The sequence below is a fragment of the Centroberyx gerrardi genome, chromosome 17, assembly GCF_048128805.1.
Source record: "Centroberyx gerrardi isolate f3 chromosome 17, fCenGer3.hap1.cur.20231027, whole genome shotgun sequence".
Classification (NCBI taxonomy): Eukaryota; Metazoa; Chordata; class Actinopteri; order Beryciformes; family Berycidae; genus Centroberyx; species Centroberyx gerrardi.
Window position 1 is genome coordinate 19,911,691 of NC_136013.1, and position 18,150 is coordinate 19,929,840.

At 44.5% G+C, this 18,150-nt stretch overlaps 1 protein-coding gene across 1 annotated transcript in view; it reads left to right on the plus strand.

Annotated features, from left to right (window-relative positions):
• The first annotated feature begins 3,627 nt into the window (after positions 1 to 3,627).
• Positions 3,628 to 18,150, plus strand: part of sobpa (sine oculis binding protein homolog (Drosophila) a) — a 32,910-nt gene continuing 18,387 nt past the window's right edge. The window contains 7 exon segments of the mRNA XM_071898980.1: positions 3,628 to 3,723; positions 13,966 to 14,086; positions 14,674 to 14,883; positions 15,541 to 15,572; positions 15,574 to 15,639; positions 15,641 to 15,706; positions 15,708 to 15,735. Of these exon segments, the coding sequence (XP_071755081.1) occupies positions 3,628 to 3,723; positions 13,966 to 14,086; positions 14,674 to 14,883; positions 15,541 to 15,572; positions 15,574 to 15,639; positions 15,641 to 15,706; positions 15,708 to 15,735 (619 nt within the window).

Genomic DNA, 18,150 nt, shown 5'->3' on the forward strand with positions numbered 1-18,150 from the left:
TTGTGATGATCCCCAACCTGAGGTCATACAGTAGTTTAACCACCTTTGAGTTGATACAGATGAGTTTATACCACACAGTACCAACAGTTAAACAACATCTCTGTAGTTTAGTGAGAAACTGGCTTCTGCCTTTCCCCACCTATTATAAGATAGTTCCTGGGGTTTTTTTAAATGTGCTATTCAGATGTTTTGGTCAGAGAGCAGATTAATAACCGACACCAATACTGAAATGCACAGCTTGTTTTTCTTTAAATTGTCACTCAAACCACAGTGTTATTTTGCCACTGCTTTTGTCAAACGATTGGAAGTCATAGCGACAACCGCATGCTTCATAATTCTTCAGATCACCTTAAATCAACACTTTTTGCTTTTGCTTTATGCTGAATGAGCTTTTGCCCAAAAGTGCAAACACTTTATCTTAGTTCATTCATTTTGTGTTAACAGTGGCAAAATTGTGCTGATGCCTGTATAGTATGGCAAATGTCAGATAAGAAAACCATAAATTCCAATTTCATTTGGTTCCTAGACTACGCTGAGGCCAAAGAATCATCTGAATACCAGGTAGAGAAAAAACCCAGAAATTATCCTTTAATGAGCCCTTTGAGAGCAAAATGGTGAAAAAAAAATGGACGCCCCTCATGTTTCGGTTCATGTAATACAATCCTTGTGACAATATAACAGTTAGACTCAGAATGATAGGGAACTGCCCCGGCAGCATTACGTTTAACAATGCTTTCATTGAATCCTGCTCCGTCTGCTTATTACCGGGACTGGACAGACAGAGTCTATCAAGGACAGCTTACACTACATGGAGCTGCAGTCTCCTTTGTCTAATGGGCTTTAAAAACAAACACAGATATATTCATGTAACATTTTATCTCGCTGTTCATACTTAGATTCTGAGTGCTGTACTTCCCAAAACAGCAAACAACTAGCTACTTTTTGTGTTTCTAAAGGGCAAAGGTCATGACAATAGGTTGTTCTAGCAAAAATGATACCAATAAATGCTACTAAATGATATACAGCCAGCTCATGTATCCACAATACTTTAGTCAAGGTGTTAGATATGCTTCAAAGTCATTTCAAATCGAACAAAATCAAAAATCATACCACAATTGTCTTTTCTATACTCGCACAGTTACTGCTCTTTGTGCAGCACAGTGATTCACCTCCACATGCATGATGGCACCGTCTTTCATCAAAAACATCACACATTACACATTACGGTTCATTCCTGTGTGGAGGAACTGATTAAAGAGGGAATCCTGGGATGCCAGTGTGCCGCTGCAGACAAGCGGCCGGAACACGGGAGTCATCTCCCCCTGACCCCGCGTCACAGTTCACCGCTCCCGTTCCAGGCAAATTTTCCGCCTCAAATGGGTGTCACTGTGCCATGAGCAGCATCGCCCGGCACCCTCGCTGGCTTTCCACCTGCCAGCTCATTGTAATTCCAGTTCAAGTCAAGAGGGCAGGATGTAGCATGCAGCTGAAACAGACACATGCGTCCCCAAAGAAGAAATCCATTCTAAAAAGGGGCTTTGCATCTTGTTTTATGTACCAGTAAGGACGCTGTAGGAATCCACCCTAAAACAAAATGTTGTGTTTGGTCTTTTAATGAGAGATTAGGAGAGATGTTCACGTTCACAAGCATTATTGAGCCCAATATTGTGGGAATAACATTATAGAAACCTGTTTTAGGATTGATTTCCCTTTAAGCTGCTGAACTGAGAGCCTCCCAGTCATTCGAGGCACTGTGAGAGTGTGACAGACTATCCTAAAACCTACATCTCCCATGCGGGGAAACCAAATATCAGCTGGTCAGCCAAAAAGAAAATGTCCCCGGCCAAGAAAGATCAAGGTTGGGAGTTCATAAAGCTTCAGGTTCTCCTATCCTCACCATCATTTGACCTGCCTCTGCACAGGATAGTCCCAAACAATCTAGAAAGCAGCCATTAGCCGGCGGGGGGATTCCCCCCGGCGAGGAGAGATCTAGGCTTACAGCGTCTGAGGCGAGGCGGCTCTGGCTGGCAGCGCTGCTTCTAATCCAGCGGCGCTCCCTGAACCTCTGATGGCACCAGAATGGACCGAGTGCGTAAAGATGGAAGCCCTCCGGTTTGATCGCATTACTCAAATGTCAAAGAAAGGCAACTTTTTTACGGTTCAAAAACCAACGTGCACGTTGCATTGTGGGATCCCAGCAAACATTTTGACTTTGAATAGATGTTGATATCACGATGGCCTGCAGTTCACATGGCGTTCATAGCTGCTATTTGCTTTGGTTTGTGGAATTGGGACCTAAATATCTTTTTGATGCCAGTGATAACAGTCTCCAAAGCTATTTTAATTAGATTTTTTACCATGGCATAAGTGAAAATTTTGTGCTCTTTTGGATTGATGTTGAATTTGCATGTCATGTAAACATAGGGGGATTGAACTTGACCACTTCCTGTATGTCACTGTCCATCAAATGCTTGCTGGGATCTGATGGGAAGAGCAAACTGTCAGTTGAGTACTGACTTTCCACTTTAACACTATAGCACCTATTTTTCTCTTTGCAACAGAGAGCAGTGCCTAGAGCAGTGGTTCTCAACGTGAGGTCCGGGGACCACCAGGGGTCCTTGCGGGGGTTCAAGGGGGTCCCCAGCAAATTGATCAATTGTTAAACTTCAGCATTGTTTCATTTACAAGAAGTGAACACAATTAGAGAATGTATTAGAATGATTATTTTGATCATAGTTTCACTGTTATCTCTCTACCTACAATGCAGACAGTCATGGAATTCTGGATAAAATCATATCTGACAATAAAAAATATTCTCAGATTTGGGTCAAATCTGGTTGAGAATCACTGGCCTAGAGAGACTGTCCATTAACCAGGAGGTCATGGGTTTCATCCCTGCAACAGCAAATGTCCTGCTGAAGTGTCCTTGAGCAAGGCACTAAACCACCTGCACAGTCGAGCAAGTTGCTCTGGTGAAGAGTATCAGCTAAAAGCCTTTCTGCACATGCTGCAAAACCCACAGTAACTTCCAGACTGGTGATTATCTCTAAGTTTGGGGTGTATGCCAACTCAAGCGGTAGGAGCCCTAATTGAACGGAGGACCAAATTTCATGTTGCCCGTATATTCTAATTCCAAAGAGTGGAGCAGAAGAACAATGTGGGGCATGAAGCCTAGCCTGCCTGCGGGCACCTGTTTGCTGCCTACTGACTGCCACCGGGCAGCGGGCGGCCAGGCAGCGTGATGAGGGAACACGGCTAAGTGGATTTGACTGCTCTGGTTGCACTCTGTGGAAAAGCGAGAAGAAATAGCTCTACCTCTGATCACCAGCGCGTCATATAATGTTTCAGCGGACGCCCCTCCCCCTGTCTTGTTTTTTCCCCTCACTCAACCTCTCCTTTGACTCACAGAGGCGGCTCACCACTGGCGCACGGACCGTGGAGAATACGGGCGGAAGATGGCTGACTTAGCCGGGCACCGCGAGCCCTCGGCGGCATCACCAGCTTCACCCGGGCCGCTGCGAAGCCGCAAGACCCCCGCCGTCTGGCGCCTGTGAAGGCTGCCGCTGCCTCGCACGCCTCCCCGCCGCACACCGCAAATATTGACAGAAGTAGCGCCGAGGGGAAAACATGGCAGAGATGGAAAAAGAGGGCAGACCTCCGGAAAATAAGAGAAGCCGAAAACCAGCGCACCCGGTGAAAAGGGAAATAAACGAAGAAATGAAGGTAAACGGGGGTCTGTGCCCAGTTGCATGTGATTACGCATGGAAACAGAGCGGGTTGCGAGAGGCGTGCATGTCTGTGGAAGCGCTGGCCGGGCATCCTCAATGCAAAAAATAGGATTCACTCAAGTGCAATTTGTTGCATGATTGACAAACTTTGATTTAGTATTTTTTTTTAAAACCCAAGTTCTATTGTCACATCCGCGCTGAACGCCAATCTCGCCAGCGCTCGCTGCCAATACCGCTTCGCACAATGGATGCGGCACCCATTCATTGCTGCTATTCCACTTGTAAGTTTTGAATCAATGAGAAAATACAGTGCGTGTTCGTGCCGGACGATTATAATTTAGCCGTTTGTGTTGCCCTGCCTTACATGGCTTGCCCGGAGTGAATGGAAAATCCAGTGCGTCAGTGAAGGCGTCAACAGTGCCCGTACTATTACTAATACTATTACAGTAGACTACGGCGCAGCGGAGAGCAGCCGGGGTGCAAAAAATTGGAATAAATCAATGGGGAAACACTCGCCTATCCACGCTTTCTCGATGCTTTTGCGGCTCCCGTGGGTTTGTCTGAGTCGAGCTGTGTGCGTGTGTGTGTTTCTCTCTCTGTGTGAATGTGTGTGTTGCCCAGCTGCCCAGAGGCGTGTGATCCAGATGTGCGTGTATGAGCTTTACGCACCCGACAAGAGCACATTGTCTCCTGTAGGCCTGCACGTTTGAGCATAATAATCACCCGCACGTTGTTTCTATCCGTGGTTTTGCTCGGTGCACATTGTGATATGTGAGCCTTGAAGCTTCGTGCGGCTCATTGTGGAGAAAGCAGAAGTGTTCATGGTATTATTATTTTTTTGTTGTGTGTGTGAGAGGCAGGCTGTGTGTCCGCTTTGTCTTCATGTGTTCATTGTTTGTACACATTTGGCTACAGGGACTGTAGACCCACCTACAGAGTCACTGTTTTGTAGCCCTTTATGGATGGATAGGATATATTGGTAATCACAGCGCGAATAAATTCTGGAAATAATAATTTGGCCTGTAAGAGAAAAGGCGAGTGTACTGGCTTTCAGCAAGTCCTGAAACAACACTGTAATAACGCCTTTTTTTGTATTTAGACGCATCTAAAATACTAGCCACTGCTTATTCTCTGGGACTGTAAAATAGGAAAAAATTAATAATGTGCATTTTGTTTTATAGCCGAAATGCCTCCTTCCTTGGTGAGATCAGTTGCCCATGTAGCATTTGTTTTATTATTGTTATTATAGCTACAATACTGTTGGATGGGAAATCATTCAAAAATGCAATGCACTCATTTAAAAAAAAAAAAAGCCGAATCTATTCTGTCTCTTTTCATTGGGGGATTTGTGTATAACACCTAGTCTAATTGGACAGTTGCAGCTTGAACAGATACAATATGTTATACTGTATTCTAGTCAGTAATTCTCAGCTGTCCTTGCTTGCGGCCTAAAAATGCATTGGAAAAGAAAGTCCTCTAAAGGCACATTCCCTTCTCCAGTGTGTTCAGAGAAAAGGTGAGGAGAGAGAGGAGAGGAGAGTCGTTTGAAATTCACAGCAATAATAGAGTCCTTAATAAAAAAATATTTGTCATGCTTAGTTTGTAAAGGAAGACAGGGAATCCACCCTCCTGCCTGTCTTTTATCCTTCAGACAGAGGGAAGACTGACAGGGATACAGAGGACAGCAGGGAAGGATTCTCTTTAATACCAGTGTGTGTGTGTGTGTGTGTGTGTGGAGGGGGGGGTCCTCAGCACTTCACCAGCTCGATTGACTCAACCTGTCTTCTGCTATGGAGGTATTTTGGTCACTGAAAGTTATTTCTCATTAGGAAATGACTTGATTTAGTCTCAGTGGAATATTTGAAATGTGAGAAATATACATCAACTGGGCATGGGAGTCCAAATTTCATCTTGTAGCTTTTATCATAACGAAGAGCAAAAGAGTAAGAAAAAAAATACGAAATTGATAAATCTATTTTGAAGCCATATCTTTAAAACAAAATCGGAATTCAGGATCAATGTTCCCTGTAAGCTGATAGATTGGTGAGCAAAGTCTAATAATTTATCGTATGGACTATATAATAATATCTTGTCAGTCATCAGTCAGAAACTTAGCCTATTCATTTTAAGTGGCTTTGGAAGTTTTGGTGGTAAATGCTTTGGATGCAGGGGCTTTACCATAGCTTAGGGTTTAGAATGTCAGTCAAACTTCTCTCTGAAAGCAGCTGAACCGTAATTATAACGGCAATCAGTCAGATGGTTGAGTGTTGAATGTAAAGGTGTTGCTCCGTTCTGTGGACTTTCCTATGCAAAAACATCAGTAGCCTGTGGATGTTTTGTAATGCCCGTGCAAAATATTAAAAATGTAGCCTGCAACGGAGATAGTGTTGTATTGCATGTAGGGAAAACAACACTCTCACCCGGCAACAACTGCAGGGCCTCCATCAATACCAAAGGAAGCTACTGAATGGGGCTACAGATCTGGTGAAATGTGTCACGACGCTTTAAAAGGCAAAACAAGTTCGATTGTAACTCATTATGCAACCTTGAATTTCATATCCTATTGCACCGGAACACAGGCACACACACTCACACACACACACACACACACACACACACACACACACACACGCTCATTCACACTCACACACTTGAGTTGAAAAGCTGTCAGCTCGCCATGTTATGATGAAACTTCCAAATTTAGTTCAAGACTGATCCAGAGATACAATGCTAAACCTGGAATTTATAGCAAGTCTCTTGCAAAAAAATTGCAAAAAAAAAAAAGTGATTGTGTCTCTTCTCTCTCAACACCTCTACAATAGTATCTGTATTAAGTGGAATCATGTTTAAAAAATAGAAATATATGTATTTGATATGGCATGAAATCAAGTTTATCGCATGGTTATGTCCAGAAAACTACACCTAGATGCAAAGTCAACTGAAAACTTGAACCTCATTTCATGACCTGCACACTTCTACTGCAGTTCCTGAACATGATGCAATGGTTGCATGTTGGTCGCCTTCCCTTGAACATTAAATGCAAATAAGTGACACCAATGTAACTTTTCACAGACGCAGATCGTTCCTTAAACGCGTCTCTCCTCTTCTTTACATTCTCTCGTCTATTTCGGACCAAGCGGGGAGAAAACAACCACACACACACACACACACACACACACACACACACACACACACACACACACACACACAATGTGCCCTTGTGAGGGATCATACTCCTCTGAAAAACCAAACAGTCTGACAGTGTTTCCTTCATCTGGCTGCTTAATGTGTGCCACGGTAAAATAAGCCCCGGTGAGTAATCAAGGAGGAGTGGGCATAGAGGGGGGATAGGAGAGGCTGGAAAGGGGGGGTTGGGGGGGGGTTGGGGGGTGGGTGGGGGGGTGGATGGGGTAAGAACAGGGGAGAAAGGAATGTATACAGCAATAGGCTGGCTAAGCTGTAAAAACTGTAACCTGAGTGTCTCCGCTGGATCAGATATCAAGGAAAGTAGAGGGAAATGAAAGCAGAGCGGTGGGAGAGAGGAGAGGAGGAGAGGAGAGGAGAGAGTGAACAGGGGAGTGGAAAAGAGGAGGAGGAGGAGGAGGAGGGATCAGCGAAAGGAAACTTGGCGTGTGGATTCGGGAATTTTATCACGGTGTACTGTGACCTGCTCTGGTTTCTAGCCGCAAGGTATCCAATTCCCACCATCATCATTACCACAAGCCCTACTGGCCATGTCTGGGTCTTACTGGAGGGAAACAGAGGGGGGGGGGGGGGGGGGGGGACTGTTGTATCCAGTCAGTGCAGCAGGACTTTAAATGGTTTCATGTCGGATCACACCTTAACTAAGGGAGAAAGCGCCGGCCCGAGAGTCGTATCTGAGCTGGAGACATCATGGACCTTAGTCCACCGCACCACTAAATCCCTCCAGTGTGCTGAGAGTGAGAGTGATGATAGCAGAGGTTCTGTAAGACCACCATCTTGTTTGTGTAGGATCCCGATGCTAAAGAAGAAGAACTGGGTATGTTTGTGCAGAAGTTATGAAGGATGGTTGAAAAAAGCTGAGATTTTATGAGAGATTTGACCAAGTCCAGCCATGGGGAAGGTGGACTGTTCACTGTCTTTCTTTTATTTTGTGGGACAGAGCTTTCTGCTTCAGGTCAGTCACAGCAGGAATGAGGGAAAAACAGTAAGAACAACAAAACAATAAGATTTGATCAATATGGACCAAAGCTGCTGATAGATGATATTTTGTACCAGTTATCAATATCTTTAACTTTGACCATTTTCATGCCAAAACATCCCAAAAATTCAGTGTTTCCCCTAGAATTGGCAGGGTAGAAAAGCTTCTATACAATAAAAATATACAGTAAATGTCATCATCATATCAGAGGCCGAACCCTAGTACACAACAAAGGCAGTAGTGGCTGGGGGATTTCATAATTGATTGGAGCAATATTGCATATGACATATTATAAAGGACCATGTACCAAATGACAGAGTTTGCTTTGATAGTCTTTAGTTCTGTTTCTGTCCAACTGTCAAGCAAATTTTAAGCTTTTGAAATATTGCAAAAAACAAAATGCAAGTAGGCTTTCGTCAGCTGGGTTGAAGAGAATAACACAGCGTCGTCAACATAGAATGAATCTACGTAAAAAAAGCGTATTTCAAGAACTGATTCCTATTGGGCGAGTTTGTTCATTCGTGTCAGCCCATGTTGGTCACATTTCATGATGTCCGAAGAAGAAAACAGAGCAATGCAATATTCCAACTAATGGCTAGTCAACCATGACAGCCGTCTCATACATGGGAGTGACAGCAGGTACGACAATACCGGGAAGTCATGATGGACCGAGCATTTCAAAATGTCTCAAGCCACTCCACTTCTCAGCTCTTTTGCAGAACCATTTGGACCCTACATCATTATTTATCGGACAAATGCGCTTCCAAACTCCCACTGCACCTCAAGCGAGTGCAATCTTGAGGACATCTGATCAAAATCTGCCGGTTCCATTCAACCGGTCTAATTCACTGCATCACAATACTTGGATGGGAAACCCAGCTAATGAGGTCGGTCCAAGTGGCCGAGATCTTTGTGCGCCGGCTCCTCTGACGACTGTCGCTGCAACTGAACTAACAACCGACTTCTGCTCTGTCAGATTACGGACGGAACCGAGTTGACAAACAGGAGACTTTGCCTGCGTAGAGCCAGATGAAAAGGCTATGCATTTGCTGTAGCATATAGACATCTGTAGTTGACACTGCGCCTCCAACGCTTCTTCCTCCCCAGCTCACCCAGAGCCAAGTTGGTGCCGCTGCTTTGATGAGCCGCCAGCCAGGATTAGATTCCACTCTTAATAATACTCCCACTTTCTGAAAGTAGTAGGGTGACACAGAGGACAGGATGGTAGGAAGGAACAGAGACACAGAGATGGCGCTTTTTTTGCCTTCTTGATGTGGTTGTTTTACAGCCACACAGCTCATTTACCCGGGACGATATTCAGGCTAGGTTATGTTACAGCTCAACCGTTCAAAAGAAGAATTTTCTCCTTGACTATGTTTTCTTCTCAAGGTTTCATCCTCGCGACGGCGCTAATTGCTGCAGTCGTGCTTGCCAAGGGCTGCACTTTGATCCCGTCAAAGCGCCATCACTTTTCGGTTGATTATCGTTGAGGCGCGGCGCGGGCCGACCGTCAGCGGGAGCGCCCAGCAACAGGAGAAGTAAACTGTTAGAGAATATACAACTTCCCAGGCAGGGACAGGTTACCAGTCCATCACAGATAGACACTCACATTCACATCTATGGGCAATTTAGAGTCTCCAATCCACCTGACTTGCATGTCTTTGGACGTGGGAGGATACCAGGGAGAACATGCAAACTCCACACAGAAACAGCAGGGAATCGAACTCAGGTCTTTCTTGCTGTGAGGCGAGTGTGAAGTTAACGTGATTTTGATTGATCGATGCATTGTTTGTCTCCTATGCACTGGAACGCGTCTGTGCATGCATGAGCGGTCGTTCTCACCACCACAACAGGGTGCTTTGCCTTCACCTGCCATTGACTTGAACTGGCCCCTGTACCTTTGTGCCACCTCTACCCATTGACCACACCGCCACAGTGGTATTTCATATCAGACAGATCAATACCTCCTGTCATTCTTCATTAATAATGCCTTCCCAGCATTTAGAGCGAGTCCTTCCACTAAGTGTAGCGAACTCACTTCTGCAGAGAATAGCAGAAACCGTATGCTGCCGTATGAACGAAGCAGAAACCGAGGCAAAACTGATCCCGGAGCAACACTACTACTCTGAGATACAAATACAACACATCATGAATTTCTATCTAAAAAATGCTTGGGAACTGAGTAAATGTGCTGACGAGGCAAGAGAAAATCTGCCTCTGTCATTCCTATACTGTGCCATAGTGTCTCGAATCCGCAAAGAGATACTTTTGCCTCGGTCTGAACGAGTGGAAGTGTGTGTGTGTGTGTGTGTGTGGGTGCATTCCCGCTCATGTCTCCTTTACTATACCGCCGTAAGCAATATCCAAACTGCGCTTTGTGTTGGTGTTCTGTTAATTAAAAGTGGTATCAAGTAATTGAGTCAGCGGACCAACCTGTTGTTTGCTGGCTGTGGACACGGATGGGCTGAACGGTAATGACAGGGAAGGCTCCGTGCCAAGTCTCCAAGTCCACCCAGGCCATATTGTGTCACTGGGTGTGATGAGCTCAGCACCGCCAGCCATTTGCTTTGCTCTCTATCGGCAGCAATTACAGCTATGCCTATTCTATTCTATTCAATTCTATTCATTTTCATTCTTTTCTCTTTTTCAAAGCTGCACAAGGCAAGATTTTGATGTAAAAACACCTGCATACAAACTTTTTTTTACTACTTTTTTGGAGCATCAAGGGATACACTGATAATGGATATTGGGCCTGTGCAAGGCTCAAATTAATTACAATGAATTAATCTGTGCATTCAGAAAGCTCTCATTGGCCGAACAGGACAAGAGTAGGTGTGTCTATAACGATTCTGAAAATGTGTATATTTTTTAAAACTCTAATGCTAATGTTTCACCCAAAACTCTCACCACGATCTTTGCTTACATGTTTTTGCTCATAATGGGAAGTCCCGCCTTAAACAGCACTTCTCACCAATCGCTGACATCCTCCGTGGTTACATCCCGCCTCATTCAAGCCGTTTTTCCACCTGAAAGTAGTTCCTGTGAAACGGATTAGAATCATTTTATTCTTCAGTGTGTAGATGCACAAATCAGTCAGAGATAATGATTATAAAAACCTTGTTTCTTAGCTGCTACAAGTTTCAAAATTTCAAAAACATAGGCAGAATGTAAGAAACTCTAGAAAATCCCTCTAACTGCAGGTTACCACAAAAAAAAAAACACCTCTTTCCCTTTCATTAGGGAAAGAGAGCACTCTGGAAGATGGGCTTAACATCCACCATGGCCATCACCATTTAGTTTTTCCATTTCTGCTTTATTAGGGATAAACAGGCAGCACCAAACACCTCGTCCACTTAAAGCTGACCCACCAACATGTCTGCTTTCCAGAGAATGTACAGTGGAGAGAGACGGGAGGGATTTCAGAGAGAGGATGACACACCGCAGGTTATGCAAGGACACGATTTGGCTTTGCTTTTCTCCCCTTTTCCCCCCTCAGGACACAGTAATCGTTTGTAGACAACTTCTGTCAAAGTGCGCGCGTGCGTGCGGAAGCCTGTGTTTACATTCTGATGTTAAATTTAGATCAGGTTGGAGTCAGATGCGCCGGGTGGCATTGAAGTCGTCCAGCATGACGACTCCAGTTCTAACGTATCGACAGAAGCGCTTGTAATTGACATTTAACTGCTTTATGTAGTGGAGAGGGAGCGAATGATGAATAGAGTCAAGTAGAGCGGGACTGGCTGTAAAGTAATGAACTGACTCGTGTCTCATCTGTTTGATGCTGAGCAAGCCCACCGATGGCGAGACCACCCGGGTCATCGCCATGGCAACGTACGGTACAGCTAGGTTGTCCATGCAAGCCTGTAATATGATGCGAGAAACTATTCTTGGGCGTTAATTGATGGACGCTTCCCATATCTTCGCTTAAGTCCAAATTTTATCTTGTGGGTTTTATCATTTTAATGGAGAACAAAGATCAAGCAAAAATCACCAAAAAATCTATGTGGAAGCCAATCTAAAAATCACATTCAGGTCCAATGGTCCCTCTAAGCTGATAGTTTGGTGACCTACGTCTAATATTTTATCACATTGACCAAATCATAATAATATCCTGTCGGTCATCAGTCATTGCTCCACTTTGTCCCTAGAGATGTAGTCGATATAAACTGGTTTGGAAGTCTTGGCGGCAAATCAACGCTCCTGGGAATATTCCACATGGAAGAGCTGAGAAGTGTCTTGGTGATAATTGGCTGTGTGCATTAGCAGGGTTATGGTTTTGTTTTTGTTTTGAATACGGTGTTATTGACTGGACCGTGAGAGGCTCTTTGGGAGGAAATACTGTTTTGGCTCATTGGCATGGATTTTCATTTGGCTTTGCATACCTGCAGACATACACAGGCAAACTAACTGTACACATAGAGACACACATAAAAAAGCTGGGCGTTTTGCTGCCTTGCTCAAGGGCAACACAACACAGTGAAATACTAGATATCATCTAGCTTTTACTGGACTATGATTTGTTCTTTACTGTGAAGGGCTATTTACTGCACAGTGAAAGTTGGGACAGGGTGTATACTGGTAGTATTTGACTTTTACTGTGTTGTAAGCGGGTCTTCACTGTGATAGGTTAGTGTGCTGCATTAGGGCCTATACTTTGTTGTGACAGTGTCTTTGCTTTGCTTTAATAGGGTCTTTATCATAGTGTCTTTACTGCACAGTGATAAGGTCTCTCTGCCCTTTGCTGTGTTCTGCATGGGTCTTAACTGTGCTGACTGATATATTGGTTTGCTGATATTGGCCTTTTATTAAATATCAGATATCGTCCTATCAGTGTGGTCACCTGCTGATATGATGGAAGCTCCTTCCTGACCACAGCTACATGAAAACTTGTCTTTAAAAAAATATATATTTAAAACTTGTCCTTTTCTTTTCATATTTTATTTTTTCATTTAATTTAAGTTCAAACATGTTTTTTTGTAAATTAATTCTTCATTTAAAGACAATAATGTATCCCAAAGTTCCCCTGCCATTGAAAAGGTATGGTGGGTCACTCTGCCTTAAAGGGCTGCTAACACTAAAAGATTTTCATTAGTCTGGGTTTCAGTGAATAGTTTTAGTGTCCCATGATGGTCTAAATGCTGTTTCAGAGGCTTTTCCACCCTGACAAGAGTACAATTTGGGGGCAAAATATCAGCTATCGTCAGTTTCCATAGAAAAACATCAGCCATCTGCCTTCCAAAACCAATATCGGTTGAACCCTTGTCTCTACTGTTATGATATCTTTACTGTGCTGTGGTTTTCACTTTACTGTATTGTGTTAAGTTCCCTCTGCTCTTTAGTGCGCTGTAATAGGGTTCCCATTCTCTTTATTACACTGTGATAAGATCCTCCTCTTTTATTGTGCCGTGATAAGGACTATTAGTTCGGCTGGATGCACACTGCGGCGTTTTGACAGGATTTAGCCCCAATTAGGTTGGCCCGCTCTTATGAAGAGGACCTGGGAGAAAAGCACACGTCACAGCTTCCTCTTCCCCCAGCTTTACATTTTGAATGGGACGGCAATATCTGTGCCTAATTAGGTGATGAAATCTAGTGTGGATCCACCGAGGAAAACACAGTCTTATTCAAAAAGCCTGCATTAAAAAGGTTCAAATGTTCTGTCTTCACTTCATGTTGAAATTGTGTGTGATGCAGCTTTCTGTGCAGGAAAAAAAAGTTTGTTTTTGACTTCATTGGTTTGCTGACCTGAACAGTCCTTGATGACGATGACATTTATTTGCCTCAAACACACTGAATATGACATTTATCAGTATTTGTGTAATGCATTTTCCAATATATAATTAAGCAATGAACCAAACATATGCTATAACATTTCCATGTAGAGCACTCCATTGTCAACCTAACACGCCAAGGTCTCAGCAGAAGCTGAGACCTTGGCTCATCCTGTTTGAAAGCAAATTGTTTGACATTTACCATTCTTAGGCTGACGTACATTATTTCCCCTTCTCATCGGTTTCTGCCTTGGTAAAGACCTTTGTGGTGTTTGTGTTGCAGAGTTTTGCGGAGAACACCATGAATGAGCTGCTGGGCTGGTACGGCTACGACAAGGTGGAGCTGAGAGACTCCGACAACCTGGAGATAGGGGAGACCCCGCAGCACATCTCTGTTCTCAAAGGTATGCAGCACTAACATACGACCATTTTCATCCAATGCATGCGTTTTTACCACGGGAGGTCCCAGCAAAGGATCATGTCTCCTTTTACCCCTGGTTGGCGATTCCCATTGGGTCCTTCAATTAAAAAATCTTGTCACTGAGGATAAAAGTCTCATCATGCGTTTCATGGAACATTCATGTGTGAACGATTAACATTTACAACAGCTTCATTATCCACTATGTAGTCATGTTGTGTACATGTTGCATAAAAAGATAATGAAGCTGGTGTAAATATTAAGTGTTCATGAATGTATCATGAAACGTGGCACACGCCTGCTGTGTTGAACATGACTGTGATCACACCCCCTTGTGATTGTGACTGTGTTAAATGTGAATGAGTGCAAGCCCGATCTTAAAGCGAGTGCTGACAGGCTCTGTCTGTGACTGCGTTCACTCTGGCGCAACCCTTTGAGCTTTTTCATTTTACATCACATCATATTACATTACTTTTACATTTTAGGCATTTGGGCGCTCGTGTCCAGAGGGACCTGCAGCGAGTGCAGCAGCGGCGGCCGGTAACACTCTCTCGCTCAATTTCTCCCCTGCAGAAAACTCGTTGCCAAAAATCCCAGCGTCGACAGAGAGCGGCGAAGGCTCTCCGGATCGAGCCAACAGCTCCCAGTCCTTGCCAGCCTCCAGGAATGGAGTCACAGAGCCCTCCACCACGCCGTCCACCTCCACACCCAGCACCAAGGAGCATGGCAGCCTGCCCATCATCGTCCCCATGATCCCACCGCCGCTGATCAAGCCTCCTTCAGGTAGTGAGCCCAGCAGCTTTTTTGGGAAAAGACGCATGCATGGACGGATGTGGACTAGGCACGATGACTTGAATTGAAATGTTAGCTTTTAAATGCTCAAGGAAGGAGCATCTTTACATTTTAAATTATAGTATAAGTCCTTGCAGTCAAGAGAAAAACTGATGAACAAGTATCAGGTGGTGGTTCATTCCCAGTAGGAAGCAGTGGCACAGGATGCTCAAATGGGAAAACCAGCCCACTCTCAACCAGAGGATTGGCGGCTGTGCTGGCCCTAAATATATTTTAAATCAACTTGTCCTTGTGTATGCTTCCCCATTTGTGTGTTTTGCACAAGGCTACATTTTAAATGACCAAAGATCAAGGTCATTTTTACCAGCAATGGATTCAGCCCATCACTGATTGCCAATGTATTCATCCAAATGGCCAACCACAACACACACACAACGACAAGAAATGTCATAGTTTTGGTCCGCAGCTGCTCTCGAGACAGATTACATTGCATCGAAAGTGCAAACCTACTTGCTGATGCTCCAGAACTCAAGCAATGTTTATGCAATGCGAAAACTTTTGTCTTTGCCATGCCCGAAAGCCTCCAAATCAGGCACGGATAGTCGACTAATGAGCTAGATACCTGCTGTACACCTTGTTTTCCTCCACCTGCCCAAGTGTCAATATTACCCCATCAAACCCTCTGAGGAAATGTCCGCATTCCGCGGCCAGACAGAGGGCTTCATTATCCCTTGCGTCTGCCGTGGCACAGGAGGTTGGTACGCCCCGGCGGAGGGAGCGAGCCGCCTTGGCATCGCCCAAGAGGAGTCCCCACAGGCCCCTGCATAGGCGGGGAAACAGATGGTGTGGTCCCGCTAAAAGCCCGACACCAACCCACCACCCGGCCGACACCCCCCCTTCGGCTTGCCCACCCCCCCACCTCCGCTGAATTATTCATGCGCCCCGCAAAAATCCGACAAAGGACCTTTTGAGGTGCAGGTACGGCGGATGATGGTGGCATTTAGCATGGAGGCTGCATAATTACTGGCATCTTTTTCCCCCTCGTGCAGATGTGAGTGTTTTGAGACTCGAGCGTGCTTGTAACGAGGTGCCAGGATGTGGGGAGGCGAAAACAACCCCACCTCGAGACGTCTCTTTGTATGAAAATATCGAAGATATCGTGAAAGATGTTGTGATTCCGTGTTGGCCTTCGATCTCCATTCATTACGCTCTGGTACATACATTATTTCGAGCGGTGCACAAAACAATCCCCCCCCCCCTGCATGGGCTTAGAATCAAATTTGCCTGGCAAAACAGTTTTTTTTTTATGACCAACTTTTTATTGTTTTTTTATTTGATTTACCCCATGGGGGGTAGGAAGACGACAGTGGAAACAAAACATCGCCAATACTTTACATGCAGAACATTTACCTTCTATGCGTTTGCCTGGCAAATCAGTTTGTTTTTTATCACTGCAGTGGGCACCAACCCAGACAGTGAGAGACAAAACTGAGAGAGAGAGAGAGAGAGAAAGAGAGAGACTACAGGAATGAGAGAGAGAGAAGGGGGAAGAAAGAGACATAAAATATGCATGTTGGGTCCACTGTGCTATCTTTGGGCCCCTAGGGACTTATTCCCTTAATTGTGAGTTAGTTTTTACTTAAAATCTGATGGCCCTGTAGATCCATTAAGCTTAACAAGAGGTGAAAAGCCTGGCCAGCGTGCGTTAAGGAGGTGAGCAGGGTGATAGACTAATGGGCCTGCGTTTTTTCACCCTCACACCCTCATAGTCATAATGTGATAATTGGGAGATACTGGAGGGAATCTCAAAGGATCTTTCTCACTGCAAAAGCGACGGGACTAAAAGCCTACCGCTCATCACCAGCAGTCACACTTTACCACAGACGAGACATTTCGGTGTCACCCGGGGTCTGCTTAAATAATCCGTTGCCTGTACATTAATGACCGTGCCGGAGCACCGGGGCTGCATCCCTGTAAATCCGAGACTCTTAATTCATGGACATTCATTCTCATACTCTCTCTAAGGAGAATGCAAGCCTGTCCTCCCACACATGTTAACTATTCTTTGTGAGAAACAGTAGGCAGGCAGGAGATTGGTCAGTGAGATGCGGCGAAATAGCATTAACTGAGATTTGAACCCATGCGGCCATAGACCCGACCTAGGTCAAATAGTAGTCGCAAATAGGTTTTAGCGTTTGTTTTAACCTGCATGGAGTGCCAGATGGGTGGGGTTTCCTCCACATCAGGCCAATTCAGGTCAGTGCTAGTGTAAATGTAGTAAATTGGCTTACAAATACCTTCCTTTAATTGTCTAACCTGTCTCACACTCACTGTATTGTCCTGTGAGGCAAACCCCGCCCCTCTCTAAATACTATGTGATCCCGGTCCAGTGAACACACGTTATGCGCAGCAGCCAACTGATGCACAATGACAGAGTGCATCCTCGGTTTTCAGTTGAGGATCTCTAATATCTAAAGAGCACGGCCACAAATAAGCCTGTTCCCGTGTTCCTGGCTCATCCGTTTCTGTTAAATTCACCCAAGGCAGGACTTCATTATAAATCCGGCAGTGGCTTTTGTGGTCTGCATCCTGAGCTGTTTTAACCAGCGCAGCAGCTGGAGTGAATCAGTAGAATAAATGCCATTTTGGTCCTTGGATTTGATCAGTTTTGTTGTTGCATGCTTGTTTAAGGCCTCTGCCATGGGCTTACACTTATAATTTAATCGGTATCACTTATCCTTACTTGAGCATATTTTGTCTATAATCAGAGTCAGTCACTTTAATCACTAAGTACAATAGATGTAGAGGAATTTGTCTTGGTGGCATTTGTCCACACACATATCAAAACCTTGCTAGTATTTCTACAGGGACAACAAGACCTTACATATAATGGAAGGGAACAGTGCAAGACATATGATAGACGGGAGACTATACATATCATTTAATATGCATTCAGCATATGTGCATTCAGGCAGTGTGACATATAGTGTGGTTGCAGCTATAGAGGGGAAGGTGCACCATAAGGTAGTTATACTGCATGGGATGAAGTGCATGAAAGAAGTTATTGAGTATTATGAGTAGTGCAAGCTATGTTCGGGTAATAATCACGTAATAGTTATTGCATACATGTATCACACCAGTAGAAAATCATTTGTTCCCTTTCTGACTCAAGAGAGCATCGGCACGAGATTCCACTGCAACTGTGTTTCATTTAAATTACAAGTTGAACTTGAGCTCCATCCTAAATGTCACTCTCAC